The sequence below is a fragment of the Etheostoma spectabile genome, chromosome 6 (genome assembly GCF_008692095.1).
Source record: "Etheostoma spectabile isolate EspeVRDwgs_2016 chromosome 6, UIUC_Espe_1.0, whole genome shotgun sequence".
Taxonomy (NCBI): Eukaryota; Metazoa; Chordata; class Actinopteri; order Perciformes; family Percidae; genus Etheostoma; species Etheostoma spectabile.
In genome coordinates this window covers 23,821,292-23,836,695 of record NC_045738.1, presented here as the reverse complement: position 1 = coordinate 23,836,695, position 15,404 = coordinate 23,821,292, and the positions used below count along the sequence as shown (strand labels likewise).

The 15,404-nt window shown below is 40.5% G+C and overlaps 2 protein-coding genes and 1 long non-coding RNA gene across 8 annotated transcripts in view; 2 read left to right on the top strand and 1 right to left on the bottom strand.

The window, feature by feature from the left end:
• The window catches only part of usp45 (ubiquitin specific peptidase 45), a 39,287-nt gene extending 28,032 nt beyond the window's left edge, over positions 1-11,255 (top strand). For 3 of the 4 annotated variants that reach the window (XM_032519403.1, XM_032519402.1, XM_032519406.1), the window contains 9 exons: positions 1,340-1,421; positions 3,087-3,178; positions 3,566-3,622; positions 4,331-4,462; positions 5,613-6,261; positions 7,122-7,219; positions 7,746-7,832; positions 8,941-9,085; positions 9,416-11,255. In XM_032519403.1, the coding sequence (XP_032375294.1) occupies positions 1,340-1,421; positions 3,087-3,178; positions 3,566-3,622; positions 4,331-4,462; positions 5,613-6,261; positions 7,122-7,219; positions 7,746-7,832; positions 8,941-9,085; positions 9,416-9,546 (1,473 nt within the window). In that variant the 3' untranslated portion in view covers positions 9,547-11,255. The remainder of the gene's footprint in view (positions 1-1,339; positions 1,422-3,086; positions 3,179-3,565; positions 3,623-4,330; positions 4,463-5,612; positions 6,262-7,121; positions 7,220-7,745; positions 7,833-8,940; positions 9,086-9,415) is intronic. The other variant, XM_032519405.1, reaches the window with a different exon arrangement.
• Positions 1-15,404, bottom strand: part of LOC116691634 (uncharacterized) — a 116,983-nt gene that overhangs the window by 11,515 nt on the left and 90,064 nt on the right. The gene's annotated exons all lie outside the window — the stretch shown is intronic.
• Positions 15,284-15,404, top strand: part of pnisr (PNN-interacting serine/arginine-rich protein) — a 7,751-nt gene continuing 7,630 nt past the window's right edge. For 2 of the 3 annotated variants that reach the window (XM_032519399.1, XM_032519401.1), the window contains exon 1: positions 15,284-15,401. The gene's annotated coding sequence lies outside the window, so the exon portion shown is untranslated. The remainder of the gene's footprint in view (positions 15,402-15,404) is intronic. The other variant, XM_032519400.1, reaches the window with a different exon arrangement.

Genomic DNA, 15,404 nt, shown 5'->3' with positions numbered 1-15,404 from the left:
ACCCACAGCCCCCTCCTACACACACACACACACACACACGCACACATACACACACACACACACACACAAACTCACTCACTCACTCATCAGCCCATCTCCCAATCCAATCAAGGAGGTAAAGAGGGAGGGGGTACGGCCTCATCTATTCATTCACTCAGAAACTCATTTATACAGCCAAGCACAAGTGGCATTTTAGCCTACATTGTTGAATTTTTTTTTTTAAATAAACGCAAACATTAAACAAGTTACCAACTTTTCTAATAAATATGAAATGTGTAATAGAAGGTTTCTTAATGTAGCTTGTCCAAAGACTGGAAAAACATGACACAAATATTTTAAAACTGACAGCAATTAATCTATACCTGAGTTAGCCAGAATAAACTCATTCATTTTGAATAGGCATATTTGAGTAATTCATATACATATATACCAATTAACCATTATACACACACTGTCCTGCGTGAGTGCCTCCGATGAAGGCATTTTTGAAGTGGGTGTCGCCAACCTTTTAGAGGCCCTAAGTGTTTGTGTTGATTGGCCATTAGTATCAGAGATCTAAATATGCTAATTTGGCCCCAGTCAATTATCACCAATTAGCTGAGACGGTAGGTATTACTCTCCCAGGGCATGGACTGTCCTTCTTCGCCCCGTCTTCGTTTTAGTTTCCACCCTTGCACCCTTGTACCAGCAACCCTCTCCGCCCTTTGTAACCCCCTCCCTGGGCCCATCCCGTGTGGGACAGTGCACGCTGTTACTTTATGGAGGGAGAGAGGGAGGGTGGGGGTTACTGGTAATTAATTAGTAGGAGAGCCTCAGCCTGGTTTGACTGCTGACTGAGGGGTGAACGCTGTCCGGGCTGGGATTAACAGGACTTTTGACCTAAATAGCCATTCCAGTGCGTGGGTTCCGGGACAATGGGGGCTGACTGGTCTCGACCACAGACATAGACCATGGCCAATTATCTATTGATTGGTGCTTTACTGTGGCTGTGCCTCTTCACAGCTCTGTCGCCAACACACTCACTGACCATGTCACCTTCAATGAGACGGCCCTGTGAAGAACGTATAGACACACACAAACACTGTTCATTAAGAGATTTACATGGTAATGTTTTTAGACATGCACAATAATTATTTTACACTAATGATGCTTATAATAGGTATACCTGTCAAACTGATCTATAGGCTAGACTTTGATATTTCACTAATGGATGTAATAGAGGGAATTTAAGAAAAAACATCCCAGAGTGAGTTTTATTTTAATTCATGCATTTGATTTGCATTTAGGAATATCACTTTAAGTGACCATTTTTATATTATTTTGTGTTTGTTGTGTCCAGAGGGTGAAAGCGGGAATTCTGAAGGCTTTCAACAATCCCACAGAAAAGACAGCGGATGAGGAGACCAAACGCCAAGTCAAAGGTTCATATGCTCGCTGTAGTGGATACATGGCCAAGATCAATAGTCCCATCTTGTGGAAGTAAATGGAAATACAGCTCAGTTACTAATCAGGCAAAGGCTGGTTTGATGGAAGACTGAGCCAGTCTATGTTAGATAAACCTTAACTGTTTCTATTGATATTATCAACAAAGCCCAGTTGTATACATGGCCTTTATGTGACTGTTAACACTGAAGAATTAGATAATTAACGTCATCTTTATTTCAAAAAGTAAGCCTACCGTATTTTCCAGACTATAAATCGCTGTGGAGTATAAGTTGCATCAGTCAAAAAATGTATCATGAAGAGGAAAAAAAGACAAAGAAAAGTTGCATTTATTTAGAAGTGTATTTCACAAAATCCAAGACCAAGAACAGACATTTAATCCAGAAAGGCAAGTTATTGAACTGCACAATAGCAAACAGAACATACCTGGTAGGCTAAATAGCCTAAATTAACATAGCAAGTCCAACAAGCAAGGTACCAATAAGCAGAGATGGCAAAAGTACCCACTTCCCATACTCAAGTAGAAGTACAGATATTTGTGTTAAAAATGCTCTGGTAAAAGTAGAAGTACTGATTTAACTTCTTTACTCAAGTAAAAGTAACAAAGGCTTGGAAAAGTATAAAAAATAAATAAGCCTTGCCATTTTTAATGCAAAGCTACCTGGACCTCACACATACTGTATTACTAGAGTGCACGCTGAGAAACTTCAGTGGACATGAAAAAAGGCTCTTTATTTTCCATTGGCTACATTTTAAATGGATGTCTGTCAACAGGCCTAAAACATCCCATATATGATTATTGTGACAGAGACTGGGACTCCAGGTTAATATGATTGTGACTGAGTAGCAAGTTATGAATTCATTTATGATTCTCTGAGAATTCACAGATCCAGTTTCTCTTTTTTAATCTTCCCCTCAACATTCAAAGGAATCTACATGTATGTGTGTGGGCTTAAATATGGCTCCTGGAAAGAAAAAGGATAACATATAAATTACTAAACAGACAGTAATTAAGTATTTCCCCGTACTTTTAGAGCACGTTGGCCAGGGGTCATTGCTGATGTGGATATCTCAAACATCTCTCTCAGATAAGGCCGAGGATGATGGGAATGTCTTGCTGCTTGTCTGCCGAATCTCTCTGATCTCTGTTTTCTTCATTTTCAATCATGTCGCCGTCCATGCTATGTGCTAACGTTACCGCCATCAGGCCGCAATGATTTGACGTGAATGAATACCGCCGAATCTGTCGAGTCGTCTTGTAGTGGTGCGTCAAATGCAACGTATATTCCCATCCAATTAGATAGAATTCGGTCTTATGATGCGAAAAATAATAACAGTAACTCCACTGAAATTATTTGAAGCTACAGTAAGGGGAATCCATTGAATTCTTCATCCGTTGTTAAAATGTTAAATGATATATAATTTTTATATTCATTAGAGGGACCAGCCAAACTATGGGGAAAAAAAGTGTGACTTATAGTCCGGAAAATACGGTACATATGCATTTCTAGTCCGACACAGGTTAGTACAACTAGTCTTCAGCCTTTATTGGAGGTATAATAGTGGCCATAATGGTTTAGTGGATTGAATCGCCAAACATCATTTATTACATTCAATTGAAAACTGTCTCTCTTTCCCACTAGCATACGGAAAGGAAGGCGTGAAGATGAACTTCATTGACTGCATTTTTGTTGGCGAGCTGACCAACACAATTATGTGTGAAGAGTGTGAGCATGTAAGTGTACGTAGGTGAACTGTGTGAGTCTGTGTGAGCCAATCAGGTTCAGGATGTAGTGAAAAATAAAACGGAGGAATCCCGAAGTCAACAGAAAAAGCAAAACAAAAAAGCCCTTCAAGGACCAGCTCAAACTGCAGCAGGCAGTTACAATAAAGTGGGAGCTCAGAGCAAGTGCCACTATGAAAACTAATGAACATCCTTGACGGTAGAGAGCACCATGTGAGGAGCTGCAGAGTGAAAAGCAGAACAGAACAGCAGCTTCCCAGAACTCCACTCAGACCTGTTGAAAATCTGTAGCAATAAGTTTACTGTTAACAACTAGCTGATTTGCTATTGTAATGAATGCTGCCGACAATGACCTGTGACATGTGATTTCTCTTTCAGATTTCCACAGTGAAGGAGGCTTTCATAGACATATCCTTACCCATCATAGAGGAAAGAGTGAGCTGCCGCAATTGTTCATAAGAAAATATATGCAAATAATGTTAAAGAATGATAAGTATTATGGCGTTTTTCCATTAATGGTACCTGCTCGGCTCTCTTTCCGAGCGTGGTTGGTCATCGTAGCGGGAAACTGCCGTGACCTAACGCGACACACGCAAACAGCGTCGAAGGTGTGTTGCTTTTGATTTTCGGCATGTGGCTGTTGCCACAGCCAGAAGACCCATTTAGTTTCAGAAGAAGCTGGAGGCAGCAAAGAAAAAAACGCCTGGCTCAACTACTTAAACCAACACCCCACCGTCTGTCGCTATCAATGATGATGCCGTGAATAGTGACGATTCTCACCGACCAATCAGCAGTCTGCTGGTTTTTACGTCACCTTTTGGTATCAGCTCAGCTCGCTTGCAACCTTGGCTGATGTGGTACTAAAAAAAAAAACCTGTTAGAAGGTACCAGGGACTTTTTTTCCTAATGGAAAACCAAAAAAGGCGAGTAGAGTCGAATCAAGTAGGTACCATGCAGTGGAAAAACAGCATTACTCTCATAGAGTCTACCTAACCTAATGAGTAAGAAAAACAAAGTGCCACAGTTATTTGACCAATGGCAAGATATGCAAGGCTTTGCTCGTTAATTGTTTTTTTGCAGCACAAGTTCTGCCTTATACTGTTTATGATTCCACTTGGATGATGCTTTATTTATTGTACTCAGATATCAAAACCATCCAACCCTGGTAAGCTGGGTAAGGGCAACCGGGAGCAAGACACCCACGTGACTCACAATGAGCAGGTTCATTCCGCAGCACACTCGGTCAACAGAAACACTAAGAAGCTGAACGGACAGGTACTGTTTATATATATGCTTCTCAGTGAAATGATCTGACGGCTTTGTTCATTTGTTGTTTTTCTGTATCATGCTACATGTTTTCTCCCAATGTCTTCAAACTGATGTAGACAGATATACTGGGGCCGGGCAATATGGAGAAAATCATACAACACGATATTTTTGACCAAATACCTCAATGTCGATATCGTAGTGTTGACTATTGGTGCTTTGATAAAATATTTACACAATGAGATTTTTGTTAAATAATCATCAGTAATGTGGATATAATGACTAAGTGGGTAAAGGCAAATAATAGAACAGTTACAAGAGTCTGGTAAGTTCAGAAAATGACATCACTTTACTGTAATGCAGCCTTTAAAACCAGGAAACTACAACACTTATGCCATATTACGATATCCAAAACCTAAGACAATATCCAATCTCATATCACGATATCGATATATCAATATATTTCCCAGCTCTATGATATACACACATACTGTGCATACATATTTTTGCAATGTGCAAAGCATGGGCAAAACACATTCATTTCATGGTGGGTAAGCGAATAACTTTTCAGATGTGTAATTATCACTACATATTTATCAAATTTGGTACGTAAAGCATTTCACATCCGTGTCACGCCCTATTTCGACGTTGAGAGCCACAACGCTTGCACAATATTTGGCATCTGGCACATCAGGCTAAACAACACGGGACATTTGAGATGATTTACAGGGTGGAAGATTGTTTACTGCAACGAGTCACCAAGCTGTCTTTACATATCTTTGTGTTACTGTATACTGGGCCAGAGAGAAACGTTTTATTATTTCAGTGTCAGTTTCCAGCCATCTTTACAAAAGTAGTATATCTATTGTAGCTTGCAAAAGTCTTTCCTCAGAGTCAAATGTGCTAATTTCTGTAACCAAGTCACAGCATTTAAAGCATTCCTCCCTAGTCTCTTGTAAAAATGTTATACGTAAGGATGTCGGAATCTTTTACTTGCTTATGTTGGCAAGGCTTTGATTCACATTTGAGTCGTGCAAAAAAAATGATGTCGGCAGATGGCCAGAGCAAATGAATCAAGATCATGTCACATGTCAGGTTTCCATGAGTCTGCATCTCTGATAGGGGCTGATGTACTGTATCTGTTCTTCTTTCCCCCCAGAAGCAGCAGAGCAGGAGGTCTTCGAGCTCTGTGGAGGAGAAGGGAGCAGGCTGCAGCGCGGAGCGGCCAGAGGAGGAGGGGGTAGCTGGTGGATCAGCCCGTGGTGTCTCTGTCTGCAAGATGGCCACTGCTGGCAGCCTATCAGACGGCAGTGAGAGAGACTCAGGTGCTCAGGACAGCAGTAATGACGCTGACAGTGAAGCCTCAGAAAGCGAGTGGGCCACACGCATCTCCCCCTCAAGCCACAGCCACGGGCACATGTCCACCCTCACTCCATCCCCTACACCCAACTCTGCCTCCTCCCCCTCGGCATCATCCTCCAAGAGGCAAGGTGGAGCCGTAGAGCAGCTTGTAACTGCAGTGTCTAAAGTCAACCTCGGGTTTTCTTCTGGGGACTGCCCTCCTTCGACACACTGTTCTCCAGAGGAGCAGGGAGAGACGCAGTCCCGAGATAACCTCCACCATCAACACCACCAGGGGGCCTTCCAGGCGTTGTCCCACAGTTACACACCCACTTCCAAGGAGTGCTCCATCCAGTCCTGCCTCCACCAGTTCACCTCTGTAGAACTGCTGATGGGCAACAACAAGCTGCTGTGCGAGAGCTGCACTGAACGCAGACATAAACAGCTGCTCAAGAGCAGCTCAGCCGGTAAGAAAAATCATCTGCAAACCATAAAGAGCTTTTTAGGAGCTTTGAGAATGAGCAACAGTCTGCAAGTCGCGTACCTACAAACGATTGACATAAATATCTTCAGAATTATTGCTAGGATATTGTACATCTGATCATTACATCAGACGTTTTTCATAGGAACCCTTTAATTTTATTTTCCCCCTTGGGGATCATTAAAGAGTATAAATTAATATTTAAAGTGACACTCCACATACAGAATTAATCTTTAGAATATTAAATTCTCGGGTGCCCTTATGTAGAGATTTACTCCTCGATGCAGCGGGCCCGGGTTCTACTCCCACCTGATGTCATCACCCACCCCCCTAATTTCTTCATCTGTCCAGTCCCTAAAGGTCCAAAAAAAACTGCCCCCAAAAAAGAATATTGAATTCTCATCCCCTGTGGGCTTGATTGTTGGCCCGAAAAAAGTTAGGAGTTTCCTCCTACATTGAGATGAAATAGATTCCAACAATTCCACATTTTGCTCTGGAAAACAGCCATAAAAACTTCTTAATCCACTCCTGTGGCATAATTTACTTCTCATATTTCTGACAACTGACCGTGTCATTGGTAGCAGGGTGTGTTTGCTGACTTCAGAGCAAGTGCAAATTATCCCAAGTATCAAAATAAAGGGCTAAAATCTCACTTTTTTGTAATTTCCTCCATGCCTCCAGATGTTCCTGTAATGAACACTTGCAATGTTCAGTGTATTATTTTTTTTTAATCACTCAAATCCTTTTTTCCAGAGATTGACACAACTTTTTTAGTTTAAATGAAACGGCATGCATGTTTTAACTGTTGAACCTGACATGTCTGTGTGTTTTGTGTTATTGGCATAGACAAGAAGGTGGAGAAGATTTACACCAGTGCTCGGAAGCAAATGCTGATATCCTTGCTGCCTCCTGTCATCACATTGCATCTGAAACGCTTCCATCAGGTGAGAAGCCACACGCTGCCTTTTTTGCCATCCATTTAATCATGCAGATCGTTCAATAGTGTATTTAATGCAGTAGTGTGTGTCTTTTACATAGAGCTGGGCAATATGGAGAAAATCAAATATCGCGATATTTTTGACTCAGAAGTGTACCTCGATATCCCAACGATATTGTAGTGTTGACTACTGGTGCTGTCTCAAAATATTTCGATTTTTGAAAAATAATCATCAGTAATGTGGATATAATGACTAAGTGGGAAAAGGCAAATAATAGAACAGGTTGGTAAGTTCAGAAAATGACATCACTTTACTGTAATTCAGCCATTAAAACCAGGAAAAGACAACACTTATGTCATATTACAACATTACAATATCCAAAATCTAAGACGATATCTGGTCTCATGATATCATTATAATATCTATATATTGCCCAGCCCTACTTTTACATATCCTAAATGGTGACGTTGTGGGGCTTTTGTTGTGGTCTACAGTCCGTTAAAGTGCCGCCGTTCTGTTTTTGTATTTCAAGACAGGGATGAACTTACGGAAAGTGAACCGCCATGTTGACTTCCCCCTGATCTTGGATCTGGCTCCATTCTGCTCGGCATCCTGCAAGGTATTAAGCCTCTAATCCAAAATTGAAAAATGATCAGTGTACTTTGTCAAACTTGTGATAAAAGATGTTTAACCTCTTTAGCATAAAGGGCTGGGGATGGAGGACAGGGGATGTTCAGAGGTAGATAAAAAGTATGTGAACAATATGTGCCACATATAGGTGGTGTGGGTTGTTTAAAAGCTGGGAACCTAAAGAATTATTTGAGATGCAGCTCAGCACTGCGTGTCAAGTCTTTCTAGTTATTAACCACTAATAAAAGAAATAATTATTTCAAATAAAGTGTGAATGTGTAAATGTGTGATGGCCTTTCTTATGCTCAATTATGTCTCATAAATTGCAGCCATTTCTGGGTTGGTACCAGTTATTACACATATTTGCTAAATTACAAAAAAAAGTCTTACTACAGTTAAATAACTACTAACGGGGCTAACTTCATCACACGTAAATACATTTGGGCCTACTGAATCCATAAGAATCTCATTGTTCCAGTCATACCCAAGGGAGACCACTACGGCCTATATAAAAGAGACTTCAGATACAGTATTAGGGGACCACTAAGGTCTATATAAAGAGACTTCAGATCCAGTATTAGGGGACCACAAGGTCTATATAAAAGAGACTTCAGATACAGTATTAGGGGACCACTAAGGTCTTATAGAGAGTTCAGATACAGTATTAGGGGGCCACAAGGTTATATAAAAGAGACTTCAGATACAGTATTAGGGACCATAAGGTCTATATAAAAGAGACTTCAGATACCGTATTAGGGGAGACTAAGGTCTATATAAAAGAGACTTCAGATACAGTATTAGGGGGCCACTAAGGTCTATATAAAGAGACTTCAGATACAGTATTAGAGGACCACTAAGGTCTACATAAAGAAACTTCAAATACAGTATTAGGGGACCACTAAGGTCTATATAAAAGAGTCTCCCAGTATTAGGGACCACTAAGGTCTACATAAAAGCATCCAAAGAGCACCATGTCACAAGACCTTTAAAGTCCTTAGTTGGTAGTGTTTTTGCAGACCCCCATCTCTGTATATTTCCTTTTTATTGTTTTTAGCTCTGTGTACCTTTTTGCTAACCCTCTTTCTCGTTTTTACTAGAACCTGGCAGCTGGTGAGCGTGTCCTCTACAACCTGTATGGGATTGTTGAACATAGTGGCTCAATGCGGGGGGGCCACTACACTGCGTATGTGAAAGTGCGTGCTCCCCAGAAGAAAATAGAGCAGCACCACAGGAACCTGTCAGGTCAGGGTTTGGCTCTCTTGAGCTCCTTAAAGACCTTTTGTCAGTTTCCAGTGTCATCTGTTTGTGTGCTGTTCACGAAAGTGACCAGTATTTTGCAGGAGACCTCACTTTTTCTTCTCTTTTTTGCCTTTTAGTTGCTTTAGTTAACTCAATGCAATATTCTCTGTTTTAGTCAGACTTATAAACAACTCTGTGTGTGTGTGTGTGTGTGTGTGTGTGTGTGGGATGGTGCGTCGGTGTATGTTGTGTGTGTGTGTGTTGTGTGTGTGTCTGTTGTGGTCTGTGTGTCGTGTGTCGTGTGTGTCTGTGTGTGTGTGTGTGTGTTTTCAGGTGCCAGGGATGCAGGCAGCAGCTCCCAGGGCCAGTGGGTGTACATCAGTGATACCACTGTTCAGATGGTACCAGAGTCAAGGGTACTCAACTCTCAGGCCTACCTGCTCTTCTACGAGGAATTGGTGTAATGTGTCTAGCAGGCATATTGTTCTCTAGATCTCTGTTTGGCTTCGGATTGTTTTTGATACATGCCTGTACTACTCCTCATGTTCTATCTGGGACTAAGTCGGGGGAAGAAAAGGGAAAGACTTCCCTGTACACTCACTTCTCTTACTAGAGGAATAACTATAATTTGCATACAAATTCTAAAAATAAAATTGGCAACTCTGAATCTCTTAAGTATAAACATAACATGAACATCAGATGTAAAAGTTCTTATTTTCAGATTTTCATTCGTGTTTTAAAACTCCTACCCTTTCAAAAGGGGTCAGGAGAAAAAAAGTGTTATTGAACTTGAGCTGTTTTAAGTTTAACGTCTGTCGCGCTGACATGCCTGAGGTATCCGCATGAAGGAGTTTTCTACACCAACTACAGGATAAAGCAGAGTTATTGCATGCTAAACTACGCTCAGCATTGACTAGTTGATGTCAAGTGTGTACGTATGTACACATACACACATGTATGAGTGAGTGAGAGACAGGAGAATGTAGATTTAGGTGATATGTGTATCACATTGAAAGCCATTGCCACAATAAATTGAGTTAGTATTACAGTTAATGTAATTAGCGTAAACACACGTGAAGAAGATTGGCTCCTCTCTCTGCATTCTACACAGAATACTCTCATTGTGTGGCACTGGCTCAGATTTGTTCCGTTGTGTGCTTGATTGTTTCTGGCAATGGAAGATTATAGATGGTGAGAAATGCCAAGAGAAAAATGAATTCAGACATGTTTGTTCTTTTCTGTAAAGAGATTGATGGATGTAGACAAGTAGCAATATAATCCGGGACAGAGTTTATGGGAAATATGGCCGTTGATTTGAGAAATTCGCACACTAATAATACAGCACCAATGGTGTTAAATAGTGGCTGCTAATTGCCTCAGCCTCGGCCTTCTTTATTTATTTTACTGATAATAACCAAGCTATCAAAGCTAATAGTAGTTTACATTGACATAGGGGTTTCAATTGTTACACATAGGACCTTTTAAAGAACAGCACAACAGTTGTTTTACAGCCTCCTTTGAACATGTTTTTCTTTTTCACATCAGAATGTAAAAATATAAGACTATCAGTGAATTCAATTTGCCAAAGACATGTTTTGCAACTGCAAGTCCGAGGAGAAAATCCAAACCAAACACAAGAGGAGTTTACGTCGTACGTTTTCTTTAACATTTGTTCAGTCGGGCTCTCGTTGCACAAACCAACCTACTCAATGTTTATCAGACAAACGAAGCACCGTGTCTGCCTTTGTTGTATTTCAGCTCTACTGCAACTGTGTCACACACCCGATAAGATGTTCAACAAAAAGTCAGCGCTGTGAATATCCTTTATGTACGATCAGTAAGGTTGAGCAACACAGAACTATAAAAAAGAAGCAAACTCAAGGCTTTAAGCCTAACTGGGGGGAAAAAACCCGTCTTTGCTGTAATGTGCATGGGTTATTGTTCCAATGAATGTATTGCCTATTCTTGAAATGTCTGTCACATGAGCTGATCTTTTTCTATGAAAATATTTTCGATGAAAACATGTTTCTTGGGACTTTTGCCAAAGCAGTAGAAGGGAAAGGGTTGGACATGTGCATCCGAATCTAAAGGTTTATTATTATTTTTTCTTTTGAAACGAGGACAAATGTAGTGCCTATGCTTCAGGTTTAGAACACCTGTGCATGGGGAAATGGAAAACACATGCGTAGTCAAATGCAAAGAGGAATATTTGTGACATACAGTGTTTATGTACATGAGACGTTACTATAAGGAAAAAGAAATGAGTATATGTATTTGTACATACTAGAAACAACACAAAATCATGGTGCTTAAGGCGTGCAGGGTTTTACCTCAAGATGGCTTTTTGTTTCCAGAAAATCATTTACTTTCATTTAATAAAAAAATGAAAACATTGAAATGAGCATACCTACAAACTGTATCAAAATAAAACTAATTTATGAAGTGAATATTCTACAAGGCTCATCTTTCTCTCGATGGGGGATGTTTTTTTTGTTTTTTTTACTGTTTCTGCTTTGGATTTGATGTCATCCTGTTTTTTTTACTCTCAGCGAGATGTTGTCCGGCGTCGCTCCGGGCTGTCGCTGTGGATCCAGCGGTGCCACGTCCAGCCCATCTTCACCGGTGATCGGCCCTGACGGGAGCAAAGCAGCACTGCTTCAGAACATGTCGCGAGCTGGTGAAGAGGAGGTGGGTGTGGAATCGGGAAAAGGGCAACGTCCAAAAACATCGCTTTGCACGTCCTCTTGTTCCCACACGCTGTGACACCCGAGTCACGCTGCCGCAACGTTAAAACAGGTTGTCAAGCCGCCACCAACAAAAAGAGCAAATCTTTTCTGAAATGCATTTGTCTATTTTTAAAGCGAGAGGGGGGTGGCTTTTGGCTCGGGGACATGCTGCTGAAGCATTAGATGTGATTTAATCTCACTTAATGAATGACGCCCTCCCCCCTGTGTGAGGCAGATGTAAGAAACTAACGCTGGGATGCTCATTACTGTCTACCTACCTACCTACCAGCAGTGGAGGTTACTCGTTACTGTTCTCACCATGCACGCCATTGTCACTGGCTATGTCATCTAGGTTGATAACACACACACACATCATGCGTCAATCCATAACCCAGTCAACACATATTCTCATGAAAACATCTACACACGCCTCAGGCTTTGTGTACACAGCACCAACACCAACATAGCACTGACCAACACCTGCACATAACCCTTTCTTTCCTAAAACAGGATGTGTTAAATAGGTTTCAGACATGTTTCGAGAAAGTGGTGACACCCAGCAAGAGCTACAGAGTAGAGCGCGACCGATACAAATATTTGGTTATTTAAAAATCCGATTTTTGCCAATATCTGCCTACCATTTTTACAGTATAGATCACTTAAAAAGTCTAACTCTGAGCTCTAATGGTAATGGACAAGCATGCAGGCTGAATGCTCACGTGGCTCTGTGTGTTTGTAAAAAGGCCCAAATCTACAGTTTACTTTCAATTGATCATATTAAGGAAGTATAATCATACACAGGCATGCAATTATTTTTTTTAATGATCATTTTTGGGCATTTTAGCCTGTAATAGACAGGACAGCTGTATATAGGAAAGGGGGATGGAGAGGGGGAAGACATGCAGCAAATGGCCTCAGATCAGACTCGAACCCTGAGCCGCTGCGTCGAGGACTGAGCCTCTCCACGTGGGCGCCTGGTCTACCAGGTGAGCTCCCCAGGCGCCCAGGCACGCACCTGACATCGACCACATCATGTGTAGATGATAGACAATTACATTAATCACCTGAGTGACTGTCATACACGTTTTAAATTGTTCAATATCGTGCTCATTATCCTCAACCTCATTAGCATCTGAATGGATCTATGTTGCCTTCACAGGCCGCTCGTAAGCTCCGATACTTCAGAACGAAGAAGCGAAAAGTAAAACTCGTTGGTTAAGACACTGCCCACAGGTGTGTGTAACTAACTGATGTTTTTGTAGCTACTTAATTCCCCTCAAACTAAAACAAGACTAGCTACAATAATGGGTGAATGCACTTTGTCCAATGATGACATGGCTGACACTTTTCAGGGGGAAAACTACGCAAATTGATTATGTCCGACCCCTCCCACTCTGGACACAAACAGGAGGCCGCGGTCCATCGGGACCAAAACATATTGCCACAAGAAGTATTCCCCCGACTAGTGGGCCTCATCAACGAGGCCCAGGACCCCACTGACAGACTTTGCACATGCCCTGAACAATATTTTAACACACCCTGCCAAAGCGGTCAGGTCAGCCCAGTGATACCACAACCCAATGTTCCCACATTATTAAGATTGTTTTTCCACTGAAAATTAGGTCCTATGTTCCCACAGTCCTAAGATTTTTTTCTTAACCCTCATGTTGTTCGCAGGTCAAATTGACCCGTTTTCCTATATCAATGTTCTTTTTAATTCCCCAAAATAACATGATTGATTCCACACACCGCTCTGTGCCAAGTACAAATCTCTACTTTAATTCATTTTGGGTGTCTTATTCAATTTTATAGCATTTGAAAAAAAAATTGAAGTGGTTTAAAATAGTATTGAGTAAAAGTTGACATACTCCAGTCTGTGATTATCCATCAACATCCATTCCTTTAATTTTCGTCTAAATAATTCCTAATTTCTGCTTTTCTAACTCAAACATTAGGTAGAATTTCCTATAAATGAGGTTTATTGATAATAAATTCCAAAAACAACTGTAAAACTAAAGTTAAGTTAGTGTTACGTAGTGTCGAAAACGTCAAAAAAAGTGACAAACATTGGAAAAAAGCATCAAAAGTGTGGAAAAAAGGGACAAAAAAGTAAGAAAAAGTTAAAAACATCGATAAAAAGCATCAACAAAAGTGTGAGAAGACAACACAAGGGTTAAAATTAGGGTTAGGGTTAACCCCCTAACCCCAAATTGGGAAAAGGGGGGATAAAATCTGCCACAAATTCATGTAAAAGAAATGTGGGAGCAAAGGAACTAATTTTTGAAAAAGAAATCTTGGAATTGTGGGAACATAGGTGCCAATTTTGAAATAAATTTTAGAAATGTGGGAACATAGGCACGCTCCCATGCCAAACCCATACAGCCTTCCTTCTTCCCTTTCTAAAACAGATAGGTCTATTGTACATTGTTATAAATAGTATAGTGTCTTTTTACATAATGTGTCTATTCTGTATTTATGTTGTATAGACCTACATATAGGCTTGACTGTTAGCAGCAGCCTAGGCTTCGCTTTATTGTTTATTCTCTTTTTAAAGTGTTTATTATGCACCAACACACCTAGACAAACCCCTTTGCAACAAGTTAAACTTTGCGATACATCTGGTTATGAATTGATTAATAACTTAACGTAGGCCTACTGATTGATTAATGCGCTGTCTATATTTAGGTTTGATGACTCAATTTGTTTTGCTTTAACCCCTAAAGCATCAAGGAATTACTTTTTATCTATCTTTCTATCGTGCTACAAGTGACTTTTTAACAGTGTAGAGATCCACGTATGAGTGGAGAGAGAAAATTCCCAATCCCATAAATAAACACAATGGTAGTCTACGTGTTTTAGACTCCAAAGCACCCACAGAGTCTAAAATTCATTCATATAGTATTAATCCCAGATTTTTCATTCTGATTTAAGGATGCTTTCTTCGGTATGTTTGACTTAAAAGCTGAATACGAAGATAAATACTTCATTATAAATCTGTTATTTCTATATGCTGAATACAACATCCATAGGAACAAATTCAGTGCTTCTAAACCTTTTTTTTTTACTGGTTTTATGACTGAGTTTAGAAATGACATTGAATCAGTTAAAAAAAAATACCAAGGCAGTAAGAACTCTATGAGTCATGTGTGACTTATGTATCAGAAGATTTATCAATAAGGTTTTTATTTTAATTTTTTTTATCTACCTACCAGCTTGTCCACCTAAGCCTATAGAGACTGTGATTGTACCCCTGTATGATTTGATGTAATGAATGTCAATTGTTGTAGGTATTTTGTGTTGTACTTGAGTTTAAATTAAAATAGAAAAAAAGACTCAGAGACTAGCTAGATGCTACAGAAACCCTCTTCCCCTTTCCATTTTAGGTACGTGCAACTACACACCCCCCAGTCTGCTTTAAAAGGCAGGCAGCGTCGCAAAAACAACCAAATAAACGCCTGAGTTGTGATATTACCGACCGCCTCTGAAGGCAGCAGCGCCTCGTTTTTCACACTTGTTTCAGACTTCCTCTCCAAGTAGTTGATGCAGCCATTTTGATTTTGGAACCGCAGCACTGAAGAGAAACTGTCTGGAAAAGG